At 37.6% G+C, this 14,919-nt stretch overlaps 3 protein-coding genes across 10 annotated transcripts in view; 1 reads left to right on the plus strand and 2 right to left on the minus strand.

The window, feature by feature from the left end:
• The window catches only part of GPR87 (G protein-coupled receptor 87), a 29,081-nt gene extending 22,464 nt beyond the window's left edge, over nt 1-6,617 (minus strand). Inside the window, exon 1 of the mRNA XM_003826462.5 lies at nt 27-6,617. The gene's annotated coding sequence lies outside the window, so the exon portion shown is untranslated. The remainder of the gene's footprint in view (nt 1-26) is intronic.
• Nucleotides 1-14,919, plus strand: part of MED12L (mediator complex subunit 12L) — a 349,139-nt gene that overhangs the window by 229,549 nt on the left and 104,671 nt on the right. The gene's annotated exons all lie outside the window — the stretch shown is intronic.
• P2RY13 (purinergic receptor P2Y13) lies at nt 9,690-12,926 on the minus strand. Its single transcript, XM_003826465.6, has 2 exons — nt 12,858-12,926; nt 9,690-12,383 (listed from the first exon to the last, which is right to left on the minus strand). The coding sequence occupies exons 1-2, from the start codon at nt 12,903-12,905 to the stop codon at nt 11,367-11,369; spliced, it is 1,065 nt and encodes a 354-aa protein (XP_003826513.2). The 5' UTR covers nt 12,906-12,926; the 3' UTR covers nt 9,690-11,366.

A 14,919-nucleotide genomic window follows, 5' to 3' on the forward strand; every position in this document is an offset into this window, starting at 1 on the left:
AAGAAAATGAAAAATTTTTCGTTTACCTTTCATTGTGGTGGCTGGCTGTCCATTCACCTCATACGGTGTCTTCAAGTTGAAACAGATTTCTTGTCTCTAATTAAGAATAAGCTTTGAAACTAAGGTCGGCAGGGAAGTGGATTTTCTGGTAAAGCATAAAAACGAAACATCTCCCCTACCAGACAAGGTAGGTATCTCCCTTACCCCTTTAGAGATTGTCCTTTGGGGCACCCTTTCAAATTCTCCTGCCGGGCAACTACTGGAACAACTTGCTCTCTTGCTAATGTAAATGACTCACAACTAAGAGTAGGTGAGATTTGTCGACTGGGGAAGAGTATTTCCTGAACCTGCAGGAATCAGATGGTGATTCACCTGAAGGAAACACAGAGGGCTGGAGCTTAGACTGCCAGAAGTCTGCTTAAGGAGTGGGGGATGAAGTCTCAGGTTGGGGCCTACTAACTCATCAGATCCAATTTTTAGGTCATTTTTTTTTTTCCAGCCTCCTATTGCTATCTAGAAAACATGTATTTGCAGCCTTCCTGCCAATTAAATTTTGGATTAAAAGAAATAAGAATATGCTTTATGACAGATGAATTCTTTGAAAATATTATTCTACATATTATTTAAAGACTAAAAATGTGTTTATTGTTGTAATTGATAACTTTGGAAACTTGTAGTCTTATGAAACTAATGAAATCTGTAGACATATTTTTACACATACACAATGATAAGTATTCAAAATATGTTAAATTATTCAGGGGCTGGGTTCACTGACTCCTTTGAATGCTGACCTTTAACATAAAACAATTTATTTTATTGCTTTAAAAAAGCATCCAACAATGACAAATTTATATAATCATATCACTTTTTTTTTTTTTTTTTGTGAGACGGAGTCTCACACTGTTGCCCGGGCTGGTATGCAGTGGCATGATCTCACCTTGCTGCAACCTCCACCTCCCAGATTCAAGTGATTCTCCTGCCTCAGCCTCCTGAGTAGGTAGGATTACAGGTGCCCACCACTACACCCGGCTAATTTTTTGTATTTTTAGTAGAGACGGGGTTTCTTTATGTTGGCCAGGCTGGTCCTGAACTCCTGACCTCATGATCCGCCCGCCTCAGCCTCCCAAAGTGCTGGGATTACATGTGTGAGCCACTGCGCCCGGCCACTTTTTCTGATTTGTAAATAATTTTCTTGCTTTCAGATGAGAATCTCAAAGATTCTGATATTTTCTTGAATGCAACATTTAAATACATTTAAAAAAATAAAATTTCATCAAATGGAATCAAAACCTGTTATCGTGGATGAAGATAAATGAAAATAATCAAAGGTGAAAACTTTTTTGGAGTGAATAAATCTATAATAGGTATTACTTAGTGTTTACTTGTGTCTTAAGGAAATAATGTGTATGTACTAGTTGATTTTCCTTATGTTTTTACAGAAAAACAAATGGGTGTTTAACTTAAAAATCAAGAGTTGGGTATCAAAATTATATTTTTTGTATTTTCCTATCTGCTTCCTAACCATACAAAAACAGACACCTACAATTTTAATTTTTTTTTTTCATTCTGCTTTGGGTGGATTAAGTATGTTACGGAAAAGTAGCTAGTCCTAGGGAAGGTGTTTGAATAACAATTAGCCAACTTAATAATGGCCTAATCTTTTAAGAATTTGCAGATTTACAAACAATCCTTCATTTAGTTTTGACTCTCTCTGTGCTGTTTTATACTTCCCCATTGATTTAGCATTTGAAGCCAGTTTCTTTTCTTTTCTTCTTCTTTTTTTTTTTTTTTGAAACCAGTTTGTTGTATTTTGAGCAGAAGGGTTATGCTATGCAGACTTTAGTTTGGGAGATTTGTTCTTGTGTTGACCTTTTTGCCATTTTTCATGATGATTCATAAATAATAAATGAGTTACTGCTCATAATTTGACATTTTACTGCCAGAACAACTAACTGTTAAGTACTAAAGGCATCAGTCAGGGAGAAGCATCTCTTGTGGCCCCCATAAAAGTATGTTGAGCAAAGAACTTTGCTGCAAGTACTGAGGATTATCACCCCAAATTTCCAGTGATGTGTATAAAATCTTAGTAGGGAGCTTATTCTGACAGATATTTGACAGGCTTCTGTTATAAGAATAAAGACCTTTTTAAAAAAAGGGAGGGCCCTACTGTGAAAGGGTTATCATAGGCCCTTCTAAGTGCGAAGAAGGGCTTGTGAGGGGCCTATGAAATTTTCCTGTATAATGAAGCATCTCTAACTTTATGTGTGATGGTGTTAAGTAGGAAATAAGGTGATGTCCCTTCACTACAGTAGGTGGCCCCCTTTTTCTCCTGAAGTGGGCTTGGGATAGGATGCACTTTTTCCTTTCCCAATACCTCTGTAAGCAACGTGCCCGGGACGGTAGCCTAACAGCTGGCTTGGAGTGTTTCAGTGTTTCGTTGGCTGGCAGCACAAATTTAGTATAGTAACAAAAAAGTTAACGCAAGGCAGCCTTTATGCGTTAGTCTTAAAGTATATTATGCCAGTCTCAAGTTGGGACTTGTGAAAGCTGGTCTTACCTAACATTCCAAAAGGGAAGTAATACATGTTTAGTCATGAAAAAAGTGTAACACTTTGATGCAAAGAGCAGCTAACAGCCAGCCCATAGCTTTATTATTGTTCACATAATCGAAAGGTAAACCAGCATAATTTTTTTCCTGCTGGTTTTTATAGCAAGTCTCACATTTCATAAAAGCCCCGGGAATCTTTATAGCGATAATTTCCTTTCCACTTCATTGGAAAATCCTGTTAAATGCAGGGCACTCTTTTATTAATTTTGTTTAGCCATTACAAACCCCAAATTTATTTTAAATACAGAACATCCAGGGGTGTGTGTGTGTGTGTGTGTGTGTGTGTGTGTGTGTGTGTGTGTGTGTGTGTGTGTGTGTCGGCCACCAGAAAACTTTAAAAAATTTTGTTTTTATACTAGGGTGATTTTTTTCCTTCTAACATTATTTTTAAAGGTATTAAGACTACAAACAGATTGAAAGAATTGTTCAACTAGATTTCATCTAGATTTATAAATTGTTACTGTTTTTCACATATACTCTTCCCTACCCCAACATATTTACTGACGACAGTAAAATGTCAGATTATGAGCAGTACCTCATTTATTATTTATGAATCATCATGAAAAATGGCAAAATCTGCATAGCATAACTCTTTACTCAAAATACAACAAACTGGCAACAAACTAAACCAAACATATTTGGTTTAGTCACAGAAATTCAAATGCGGATTCCCGTAATCTTACTGATTTTTCAAAATATATTCTTAAAGAGACAGGGGCGCTCAAGGAGAAAAAGTGTCACATCTTCGAAGGAATTAAAATAGGTAAGATTACTCATAAGCCTTTCTCAGTCCTGAAATGAACTCTTTATTCTGTTTTCTTGTGTTTTTGATATGAGACATTGAGCAAATGTATTACCAAGGCTTACCTTGGTTTCTAGTGGTTTCTCCATGGCATATGACTTTTTCCTCCCTTCTTTCTTTGGCTTTTCTGCATTGGTGTGGACCTGGGGACAGTGTTTCCTCCCAGTGTTGGTAGGCATAGTATTTGTGTTATAATCTCATTTTTCTGTATCACTAATCTCAGATGTATCTGTTTCTTCTTAAGGAAAATGCACATATAAAGGGCGTCATAGTCCTTTATAGTACACTAACTCGTTATTACAAAACAAAGACAAGCAGGGATCTAATTGCAACATAGCTCAAGGTGATCTCTCTTGAATGCCCGTGTTGGTCTTTTCCATGTGGCTGGAACACGCAACAAGGATTATAGTAAAACCTTTGCCCAAGTCTTACTGTTCCATCTCTGTACACAAGTCTTTCTAATTTTGGCTCACATCCAGTAGCTGAGAACTTGTGCTGAGTATAATTATTATAAGCCCTTTAATAGTCCTTTGACAAGATTGGTATCATTGGGTCCCTATGCTTGAATTACTGTGTTTAATCTGTCATTTGAAATTATTTGTATCTATCAGGTCTGCTTTATGCGAAACACCTTTTTCTGATATGAGAACTTCATTTGATTAAAGGGAAGGGGGATGGTTTGGAGATTGAGTCTGGAGATAAGGCTGCATCTCTGACTGTTGTCCTTTTACTGATACTCCTTCCTATGCTGGGCAACTTAATCTATCTCCTTGCTTTGTAAATCTTGCTTGTGCGAGAGGCAGTGTCCGGCTGTGACAAGACTAGTGATTGGGGTCAGGTAAACTCCAATTTGGAACATCTCTACTTAGCAGCTTTTTTTACTTTGGGCAAAGCATATCTTCTTCTGAAAATGAGCATGGCAATGCCTGCCATGTAGGGTTGTAAAGCTTAAATGAGGTAATCTATTCAGGATAAATACATACAGTGTAGTTCCACAGTGTTTGGAACTTGGTTGGCATTTAAGGGTACAGGAGCACTTTGTCTTTTGTCAGAAGGCGAAGGGAAAGCAAGTGAATGAATGGGGTGTCTGATGCATGGTGGAGTTGGAATGATATGCCTCAGCTTAGAAGTTAAGGTACATCCATAATTTTGGTTGCTTTTAGAAAGCTTCTGGTTTCCTATTAGTGACAAACTGATGATTGCTTGAAATGCTTTTTATAATCTTTTTTGACAGTTTTTTTCTCCTGTAAAGAAGGAAGTTTGGACTTCTTTATTCCAGACTATCTGAAATTGTGGGAATCTATAAAAGCTGAGGTTAGAATATATGGGGAGAGAAGGGAGGTCGTCTCAGTAGGGTTACTGTGTTCAGGATAAAGCTTCATTCATTCACAGTTTGGGCATTTTTGGACTTAGGAAACTCAGTTGTACAGTTAAATAGAATAAAAAAAGACTTAAAGACCAGTGACATTATGTGTATATATGACACAAAGTCAATACATAAAGCTAATATTAAAAAAAAAAAACCCAAAGCTATGAAAGCCTTCAGAAATACATTAGATACAATTAAGATCAACACCAGTAAGTAAAGTCATATACACACATTTAACGTTTAAACTGAAGTTCAAAAATAAAGGTGGACATTCTATTATTATGCCTCAGGATGTTATATTTGTCAGTTTGAGTTGTATTACAAGAGTGGCAAAAGTTCACATGCTGAGTAAGTTATGTAATTTTTAAAGAACTAGTTTACTTCCTTAAGTCTTAAATTTAATTTCCTTTCTCTTTCATATTATCTTGCCTTTTTCTTTCCCTTTTATCACTCCCCCCAATTGTCTCAACTTCCATTCCTACCATTTTCTCTTAGTGTCCCCATCTCTCCTTTCCTCTGACTTCCTTTCTTCCCATCTTATTTTTTTCTTTAAGGACTTCATATTAGAATGAGAATGGAGGCAAGGAAGCAGAAACCCAGGTTACATGGATATTGAAAATATTGATACACCCAGTTTCTGACCAAGGCTGAGTTCTCTGGCCTGTGTGGTTGCACCCAACTGTTTGATTTGTACTTCTCTGTTAGCTATTTCACATGGAACATGTTCACTATGCACATCATAGCATGGAAAGGAATTATTCTACATGTTCATAGAAATCCCTGGGAAAAGCCTAACTAATATAAAAGCTGATTTGTTTCTCCCTGGAAGTCTTTTGAGGCAGGGTCTTGCTCTGTCATCCAGGCTGGAGTGCAGTGGTGTGATCATGGCCCACTGCAACCTCAACCTCCTGGACTCAAGTGATTCTCCCACTTTTGCCTCCCGAGTTGCTGGGACTACAGGTGCATGCCACCAGGCCCAGCTAATTTTTTTTTTTTTTTTTTTTTTTTTTGTAGAGTTGCGGTTTTACCATGTTGTCCAGGCTGGTCTCAAACTCCTGGGCTCAAGCAATTCACCTGCCTTGGCCTCCCAAAATGCTGGGATTATAGGTGTGAGCTACTGCATCTGGCGCCCCACGGAACTCTTTTAAACTGACTTATCCATTATGGGAAGATAAGGGTTGCTTCTACTTCCTCACTTCCCATTCCCAAACTGGAGCTCACCCCACCTCCACCTCAGAGTTATCGTTGACCTTATAGTTGTAGATTCATCACTTTTGACTAAATTTAGAGTGTATAATTCTGTTGGCTATCTCTTCCTCCTTGAATCTCTCTTATTCCTTGGTATTCAGTACACTGGACTTCCTGATTCTCCTTTTATACTAACACTACCCGCTCCTCCCAGTTCCAAGGCATCATCCCCTGTTCCTCTTCTGTCTGTTGTGACCATGAGACCTGTGTAGTATGGCCTCTGGGGTTCTCATCTCATTCCTTTTTCTCTCCCTGTCTCAAAAAAGATTATTCCCTAGACCTCTAATCTTAGTCCTATTTTTGGAGCCTGGGTCCATATTTTGGCCCAGCTGTGGGCTCTTTGACCCTAGCTCTTTCACTGATACCTCAAATGGAACATACCCCAAATCCACTTCTGTGATGATCTAGCAAATCGTTCAAGCTAACGATCCTGAGAGAAATCAACCCTCAATTGGAGGAGAAGGGGGTGGAGGCATTATGGATCCCATTGCTAATATATTTTACATGTTAACCACATGTTTTACATAGAGTCCCCCACTTTCAATGGTCTTGGACTCTGAACTTAAAACCTCTCTCCCTGAGAATGTCTGGAAGGTCCATGTCAGATGTTTTCCCCATCATTCTTGCCTGCATACATGGAAGGCCTCTTTAATTGACCTGGCCTCACTGGCTCTTCCTTCAGTCTAGAATCATCCTATAGTTGGTCAATTGATTTTCCTAAAGCACAGCCCAGAACATGTGGTTCTTCACCTTAGAAACCTTCAGCGACTCATTAGTGAAGACTACATATCCCAGTACAGTGCTTGGCTGTACAGTCCTGCATCTCTGTCCCAAATGTATTCCCTATGTCATGTGCTGCAGGCTCAGGCCCCCTGCAACCCTCACGCTCCAACCACAGCACGGTACCACCCCTACCTGAGCCTGCCTTGAAACTGCTCATTGTGCCGCAGGGTTCCCTTTTGAATGCTCTGTTTTCTTCAAGTTCCAGTTCAAATTTCCATCTCCTGTGAACCCTTCTTCATTTTCTCCATGTGGAATTAATTGCCTATTCCTTTGAACTTCTGTGGTGTGTCTCTCACACCTCTTATCACATCTTGAGTCATTATAATCTGTGTTCCTTACCAGTGTTCACCTTCTAGAGATGCAAAAGGCCCTGTACCCAAGTTGATGATGAAGGAATGACTGGCTAAATGAACAAATGAATCCACTATTGGGGAGTTTACTCCCCCTGAGCTCTCAAGTGCTGGAGGGACCCCTGAAGTAATTGTAGGTGCCACTATTGCACCATTCATACCCCTGAGGTTGTTGAAGCACATTCGTTTTGAGACTTCTCTCTTCCCCTCTAAGAAGCCTCCTCATTCTCCCTAGTGGGGCCTTTGAGGAATTCTGCTAAGTCTGACAGGACAGAGAGGCGGTGACCAGAGCAGTTGAGGTGCTGGTCTTGAGACCACCTGCCTGGGTTTCAGTCCCAGCTCTGCCCCATTTGTTGGTGAGTGATGTGCACCGTGGGCAAGGTGTATGTTTACTTTGTGCTTCAGTTTTGTTCCTATTTTTAACTAGAGAGCCTAGTAGTATTTGTCTCTTAAGATTGTAGTAAGAATTAGAAAGATGATAATCTTTGTAAAGAGCCTGGCACACAGCAGGCATTCAGGAAATGAGTGTGAGCTTCTTGGGTAAGGTCCTGGGAAGTTCTTGTTAGCCTCTAGGTCGGGGCTTATTACCTGGCAGCATCTGGGCTGGTTACTACCCACACAGAAACGTATCATTTTTGTGGGGTCAGGGAGCATGGGGGTGGCTACGGAAGTTTTGTAAATAACAGGAAATATAGCATGGGAGACTGGAATTGTGAATTCACTTGAGAAAATTAGACCTGAGGTTGTAAATACAGTTGTTAAGAATATGGGCTTAGAAGCCACGTCTCAATTAAAGCCCCATTCCTGCAGATGGCAAGCTCTGTGACCTCATGCAAGTTACTTAGCCTTTCTGTTTCTCAACTTCTTGATCTCTAAAATGAAGATAATAAGCATTTCATAGCCTGCCTGGGATTATTAAAGGAGACAGATGTGCTGCTTTTGTTGTTTTGGTGGTTCTAGCAATCTGTATTTGGAGAATCTCTCCAGCCGATTCTGGTAGCCACTAAAATTTGCAAACTAATATGGCACATGTGTTCTGTATTCATATTTCCTACATTTGGTTTCTATGTAAAATTTCAAATATTGAGATATCTTTCTGGGTGCTTCAAATGATTTGTAAATTCTGCACTTTCCTTAGTAGGGCTACTGTCTTCTAAGTATGTTTTTTCTTAAATAATAGATAATACTGACTTTGGGTTTTTTTGCTCTGGATATTCTGTTAATATCTGTGTGAACTTTGATCTGTTAATTTGCTGAAGGAATACAGTTTATGTCGGGGTAAGAGTTAAGTATTTTAGAAAGAATACCTTGGAAAGTTATGAAAGGCAAAAGCTTTTAAATGGATATGGAATGTAAGAAATAATGGGATTAATAAGATTGAATGATTGTTTTATAAGTTATGACATAATGACTTTACCTTTTGGCTTCCATGAATTGAGAATTCTCACTCCTTCTCTGCCTCATCCTTTCCACTTTACAGTTATCTTCCTTGGTTTCTCAAGAATTCTTCCGAGTGTGGGAACTTCACTCCCTTCAACCCCTCTCTTTTCTTGAAGGTTATTGGGAAGATCTTATCCTATTTATTTGTACAAGTAATTACATTTTAACTTTTGACAAAAGCCTTTGTATTCTGAGCTCACATATTCTATCAGTCCAAAGCTATTATTTTCTTTTATTCTTTTTGGTGTATCATTTATGACTATATTGTAGCATCTTGTTTTTTTTTTTAATATTTTAGAACTTAGTATTTGTGATTGCTAGTTTAGGAAGTTCTTCATTTTGTGAAAGTGATTTTAAGATCTCTCTACTCTGCCTCTTCACCAAGTTCTTGATGTAATAGATTATTTTATTCTACAGATCAGGCACTCTGCCTTTGAGTGGAATATTATAATGGAATGAAGTATTTGTATTTATGGATGACAGATTTGGTCTTGGAATTTATCTTGAAAGATCTTTCCTAAAAATTGTATACTTTAGGTGTACCCACATTAAGTAGAGATTGAAAATGTCATTAGAGGCAAAATACATAGGTTACCCCACCAGACATACCTGGCTGTTTAACAAGGGTAGCTTGGATGCAGTTATTTACAAGATTATAGTCTACTTGTGATTGTGTAATGTACTCAGTAGAGGTAATATGGATTTAGTGGCATCCCTAATAGTAATGATTATTTAATTCTTTTATCGGAGAGAATGAAGATCAGACATCAAGAGTACTTTCTAAAGGTGTTTGTTATATTCACAGTTACAAATTTTACTTAACCATTATCAACAGTGCATAGCTAAAGGATTTTGTCAATAGCTTTAAAACTTTGGATTTGGCTATTCCATGATCCTCCTGTTGTCATGATCATTCACTAGTGACCCCAGGAGCACCACAATTTTCAGGCCCTACATACATGTTATAGGAGAGTGGACAGAGCTTGAGCTTTCATTTCAAGAAATTTATGTTGTCTTTGGATAATAAAAACATCAATGAGAATTGGCTTCCCTTTTGCTTCTCTAATACATAAAATAAACCAAATGGGCTTTATTTTATCAAACATTTATTGATTGCACAATGAAACAATCTCTCCTTTCAGATATATACATCAGTTACTAAAAGAGTAGATACAAAGGTCAGGAAGTAATTACAATGCAATGTGATAAGTTTAATAATATAGGTGTGACAGCATACAGAGAAGGGGGTGATTGGGTTTGAGGTGATGGTGGGATATTGGCCAGGTAATATTTCATGGACCAAGTGATGACAACATAGGGTTTCACAGATGGATAAGAGTCTTCCAAGTGTACCAGGGGGAAATATACATGTGTGGTGCCAAAACGGAGTATGGCATTTTCTGAAAGTTAGAAATTTATACAAGAGTATAAAGTTCAAAAGATGGATAAGTAGCTAGGAGGTAAGGCCAGAAAGGTAGGCAAGTTCTAGGGCCTTTGAGGCCATGGAAGAAAACGTGGGCTTCACCTTATGATGGTCGTGTTGGAGCTCGTGGCACATTCACAGAGCTTAACTACTCCTTTGTGTATTTTTTCTAGAAGATCTAGACTCTTATCCATCATTTCAGAAAGCCACATTTTACTTTTTTGAATCATAAAAGGATGCAAGAAAAAATACCAAGGTAAATAAATACAAGCAGGGTCACCATCCTTTGAAAAATCTCCCAATATGGATGTTACTGATTGTGGGTCAGCAATTACGTCTTTGTATGTATCAAGAATAGCAATTCTATTTAAAACATCTGTAGACCATGGACTGTAGGTCGTGTTATGGGAGATACCAAGAAAATCTGGCATGTCTGTCTCTCAAGAAGCTTTAACATTTTTAGCGGATGCAGTCAAGAATATAGCTAACTAGAAAAGGGGGATCTGCATTGAGAACCCTATCACACACCCAAACAGTAGAAGTATTTATTTTTAATGAGGAGGGTGGGGCAGGGGCATAGGAGTTGTGGTCCGGGAAGGCATTGCTGAGTAGGTGCCATGTTTAACCATCATTAGAGTATTTGCTGGACAGAAGGAGAATTCCAAAGAATAGTTAACACAGCATTCTCACACTTGAATTGTACACACTTAAGGTGTAAGCAAAGTGGCTTAATAATGGTGCTTGTGCCTCCTATGGTATATTATTGTAATGTGAAAGAGGCTGTTTGTAATTGTAAGGAGAAAATCCTTTACCCAGGATTTCAGAGGTCTTGCTGACCCACTTCAGTTCCTCAGACTCTTCAAGTCTGCATCCCTTTCAACCCCTGGCTGCAGTTTTCAGCAATGGACTTCAAGAGTTGGGCTTTTTTTTTTTTTTTTCTTTCAGCACATATCTACATTTAAGGGGCACAAAAGCAGTAGTGTTGTGTGAATTGTGGAAAAGAATGTGAGAAGATGTTTGGAGGGGAGGTTTGTAGGGATATACGTTTCTCCTTAGTCTTTTCCAAAATGTTAAAGTGAAATGCTCTTGAAATTTAAAAAAAAAAAAAAAGAAATAATGACCTCTAGTGGCCATTTGTATCCTGTTGCATTCTCTTAGTAATGGTTCGTTCAGCTTATGAATAGATCTATGTGGATTTAAATTTTATATAATCTTTTCTGTACACCAGGATAATAAAATGTAAGAGAGCATTTGTTCCAATCTTTTTTTCTTGGTTAAATTTGATTTCCACATTATCTACGGAAGTCTCATCAATAAATAGAAGTTAACCCTATGTACAGTTGTCAGCCTAAGGTTATATTGTCTGTCTGACTGCTATGATTTTCTTGGCTTGATGCTGTGGTCTTTCTCCCTTGCATACATGGTAGCTTTTCTGTGAATTTTTTACATAAGAATATGTATATTAGCGGATCCATACAAATGTTAGTTGCTGCCAAAAAGAGAGTTGTTTCTTTAGCAATAAACAGTTGATTTTGCAGTCTACAGTCAGTCTTATTGTTGGTTTGACTGTGAGTATATGGAACTCTGGCAAAATGAAATGGAGCAAAACACACAAAGAAGACAGCCACGACAACAAATACTTTGCCTTCCAGCTTTTTGTTGTTTTTTCTGTCCTTACTTTTGGACTTTCTATAAGAATCATATACTTTTTTTGCAATAACCACATAAAACACAAGCATTAGGACAAAAACAGTCCAGAAAATAAACTGGCATATGTTATTTACCATTTGATGCCATTTCAGCCCCAGAGGCCCCTTTAAGGAAGCACACTTTTTCACAGACGATGGTGTTGCTTCCTTGTTGCTCAAGATCATATTTGGCAGGGAGAGGAAGAACAAAAAGAACCAGATGAAGATTGAGACCGTTTTTGCAAAAACAGTTTTTTTTAGAAAAATATTTCTCAAAGGTCTGATGATCTTGAGGAATCTGTCAAAGGCTATGAGCCCTAACAGCACGATGCCCACATACATGGTCTCATAAAATATCACCGAAGAAAAACGACACACAAAAGCTCTGAGCTGCCAGGGTGCCAGGTGTGAGTCAGAGAGGATTTTGAAAGGAAGCATGAGTGTGATTATCAAGTCGGCCACCAAAGTGTTTTTGAGGTAGATGATGAAGGTGGAGGAGCTGGGGATGTGAACAAACACCCACAGAGCCAAAGTATTCAGCAGGATGCCGGTCAAGAAAACCACTGTGTAGAGGGCTGGGAATACCAGCTGTACTATCCGAGTGTCTCTGGGGCACCGCTCAGATCTGTTGAAGCCTTGCATCACTGTGGTGTTCATTGCTTCCAGTGTCACCTGTTACCAATAAACATATATACAAACAAAAGAAAACAAAAAGCCCTTCATGATTTTCAAATGCTATTTTTTAAAAACAGACTTTATGTTTATAGCATATTAACATCCTGCATTTATCCAACACTTTCAATAGATGTGTTGAGAAGGAAAATACTGTTTTCTGGCTAGAATTTTCAAAGCATATAATACATTTTTGGTACTTTTAACAGTACCATTACTTTCACATCCTTGTGAAATCCAAATAACAGGTTCTACCTCATTCACAGGTGCTACTGTTAGCCGTAAAACAAAACACTGTTTAAGAGATAATAATACATTATTATTACTAATACATCAGATTGCTGTAAATTATGTAATTTCTTATGCTCATAAACTATGGTTTGTAGAATATTAACTTTAAAGCACCTTTTTTCCCTTAAGCATATTCTATCTTTTATATAAGCAAGCACACTCATAATAAAAATTGAAATTCACCTTTGGGAGGATACTCAGTTCTCTCTGTCTTCTTATGGCGGCAGTCATTAGTTCAGCCTACAAATGAGCATGTGAAGCAAATGTTCTGCTTTCTTATAGTGGATTTCCTTCCTTATTTTTACTTATGTAATGTGACCCATTAGAACCTCTTCATATTTAGACCTTTGGGACATTTGCTAATACTCTATTTTAGTTCAAACTTTCATACTGTTAATCTGTGACTTGAATAAAGAAGCTTATTTGCAATTATCTTTAAATTTCTTCATAACTTTCTTGAAGTTTATCTTCTTGATCTGCATGTTCAGTGAACTTTTTGAGTGCCTCTTGTATATAGTGGAAAGTAGAAAGATGAAGAAAATAGTCCCAAATTACAATCAAGTAGGAGAATAAGACTACCTAAAATCAGACAGAATAATCTTCTGTATCCTTGTAAACTGGATTTTCCAGTAATTTGTGTTCAGGAAGACGGTATGTTTATTTTTGTAGATATTTGACTTAGTCTTCTGGTTTGGGGATCTCTGAGAGTTAACATGATGTTTTCTGAGAGGTGAAGACTATTAGATCCAGATTTTTGGAGTTAGAATCCCAGTTCCACCAATTAATTGGGATTAGATTATAGATAAATGATTCAACAGCTCTGTGTCTCAATTTCCTCATCTGTGTAATGGGTTTGAAAATAGTATCTAACACACTGTGTTATTAAGAATGAATTGATTGCCTGGAATAGTGCTTGACATATAGGAGGCACTAAAAAATGTTAGCCACTTTTAGTGGCTTTTAGTCCCATTGCCATGGGAATGAATTGCAAATCCAGATAGAGATATTATACTCTTTCACTTAGTAGAGGGCCATTTTTGGAAATCTTTTTTGTATTTGGTGTATTTCGAGTGCAGAGGACTTCAGGAATTTCATCAATCAACATTGGGCCAATAACTGTGCATTTTTTTCCTTTAATTCTCTTCAAGTTTGAAAGATGTAATGGTGCTTTTGCATAGAGAAAGTTGTTGTCCATGGCAGAAATCTACTTGCCAGGTAGGCATAGGAAAAGCGGAAATTAGGAGATCTTACGGAGGATGTGGAGTTCATGGTGAGTTTCATTTCATGTTTCTTGCCACAAGTGTTACCATGGAGTTAGACGAGACTAGTGTTAGTTGATCACAAAGTTTTGGGTGACTTGGCTTTGAATTCTGAGAAGAAAAATTTAATATCCCCCTGGACATTTTAAAATATGAGGCAATACAATGTCTAATAGTTTTGATTAGACTACCCAATAATGGCACAGTTTGAAAAATTTCTCTTTGACTGAAATAAATTAATCCTTGGGAGTATAGATTCAAGATTTCATTAATAGAACATACATGTATGTCTTAAACATAAATGTATATCTTTTTGTTTGCTTCAGCAGAGGAAAAAAAATCCTTTATTTCTTAAGTAGAGAAATTTAACCTACAAAATTAATTGTAAATTTTCCTATAGCCCCAAATCCATAATCTAAAGGAAGATCTGGAATAGTTTTTCTTTAAGCAAGATAAATTCTGTGCAGGATAATTTCATAATCTGAAAACTGGAAATCACTTCTTGGTCAAATTTCAAAACACTGAAGTGTGGGAAACTTTCCAAAGAGGAACTGACTTACAGTGCCTGTTTCTAGAGTTATGGAAATAGATTCTCTTAAATGTGGTAGATGTCAAAGTGTTTGACTATAGTAAATATCCAATAGATCATTCATTTCTATGTGTTTGTGCTTCTTATGTATTAGCTGAATTTTCCTTAGTTTACAGCAGCACTATTGCCTGCTGGGGAGGCCTTTTGCCCTTGAAGACACAGCTGAGAAGCTGCTCAGCAGAATGTTTAGGCGCCAGAGTGCCTGGGCTCAATTCCTTTTTCCAATTCTTTCTTTTCTTATGACCTTAGGCAAGCTGCTTATGCCCACTATGAAATGGTTGCCTTATCTTTACAATAAAAATAAATAATAGTATTTGCTTTACAGTGTTGTTAAAAGAATAACATGAGTGAACATTCACCAATGCTTAGAATAATGTCTGTCATGTGGTAGGTATCA

Source organism: Pan paniscus, chromosome 2, assembly GCF_029289425.2.
Source record: "Pan paniscus chromosome 2, NHGRI_mPanPan1-v2.0_pri, whole genome shotgun sequence".
Taxonomy (NCBI): Eukaryota; Metazoa; Chordata; class Mammalia; order Primates; family Hominidae; genus Pan; species Pan paniscus.

Bases quoted from the DNA above. Each gene is read 5' to 3' on its own strand.
- P2RY13 (XM_003826465.6), bottom strand. From the start codon at position 12,905: ATGACTGCCGCCATAAGAAGACAGAGAGAACTGAGTATCCTCCCAAAG. The intron at 12,384-12,857 runs GTGAATTTCAAT...TATTGGTAACAG, and splicing joins AACTGAGTATCCTCCCAAAG to GTGACACTGGAAGCAATGAA.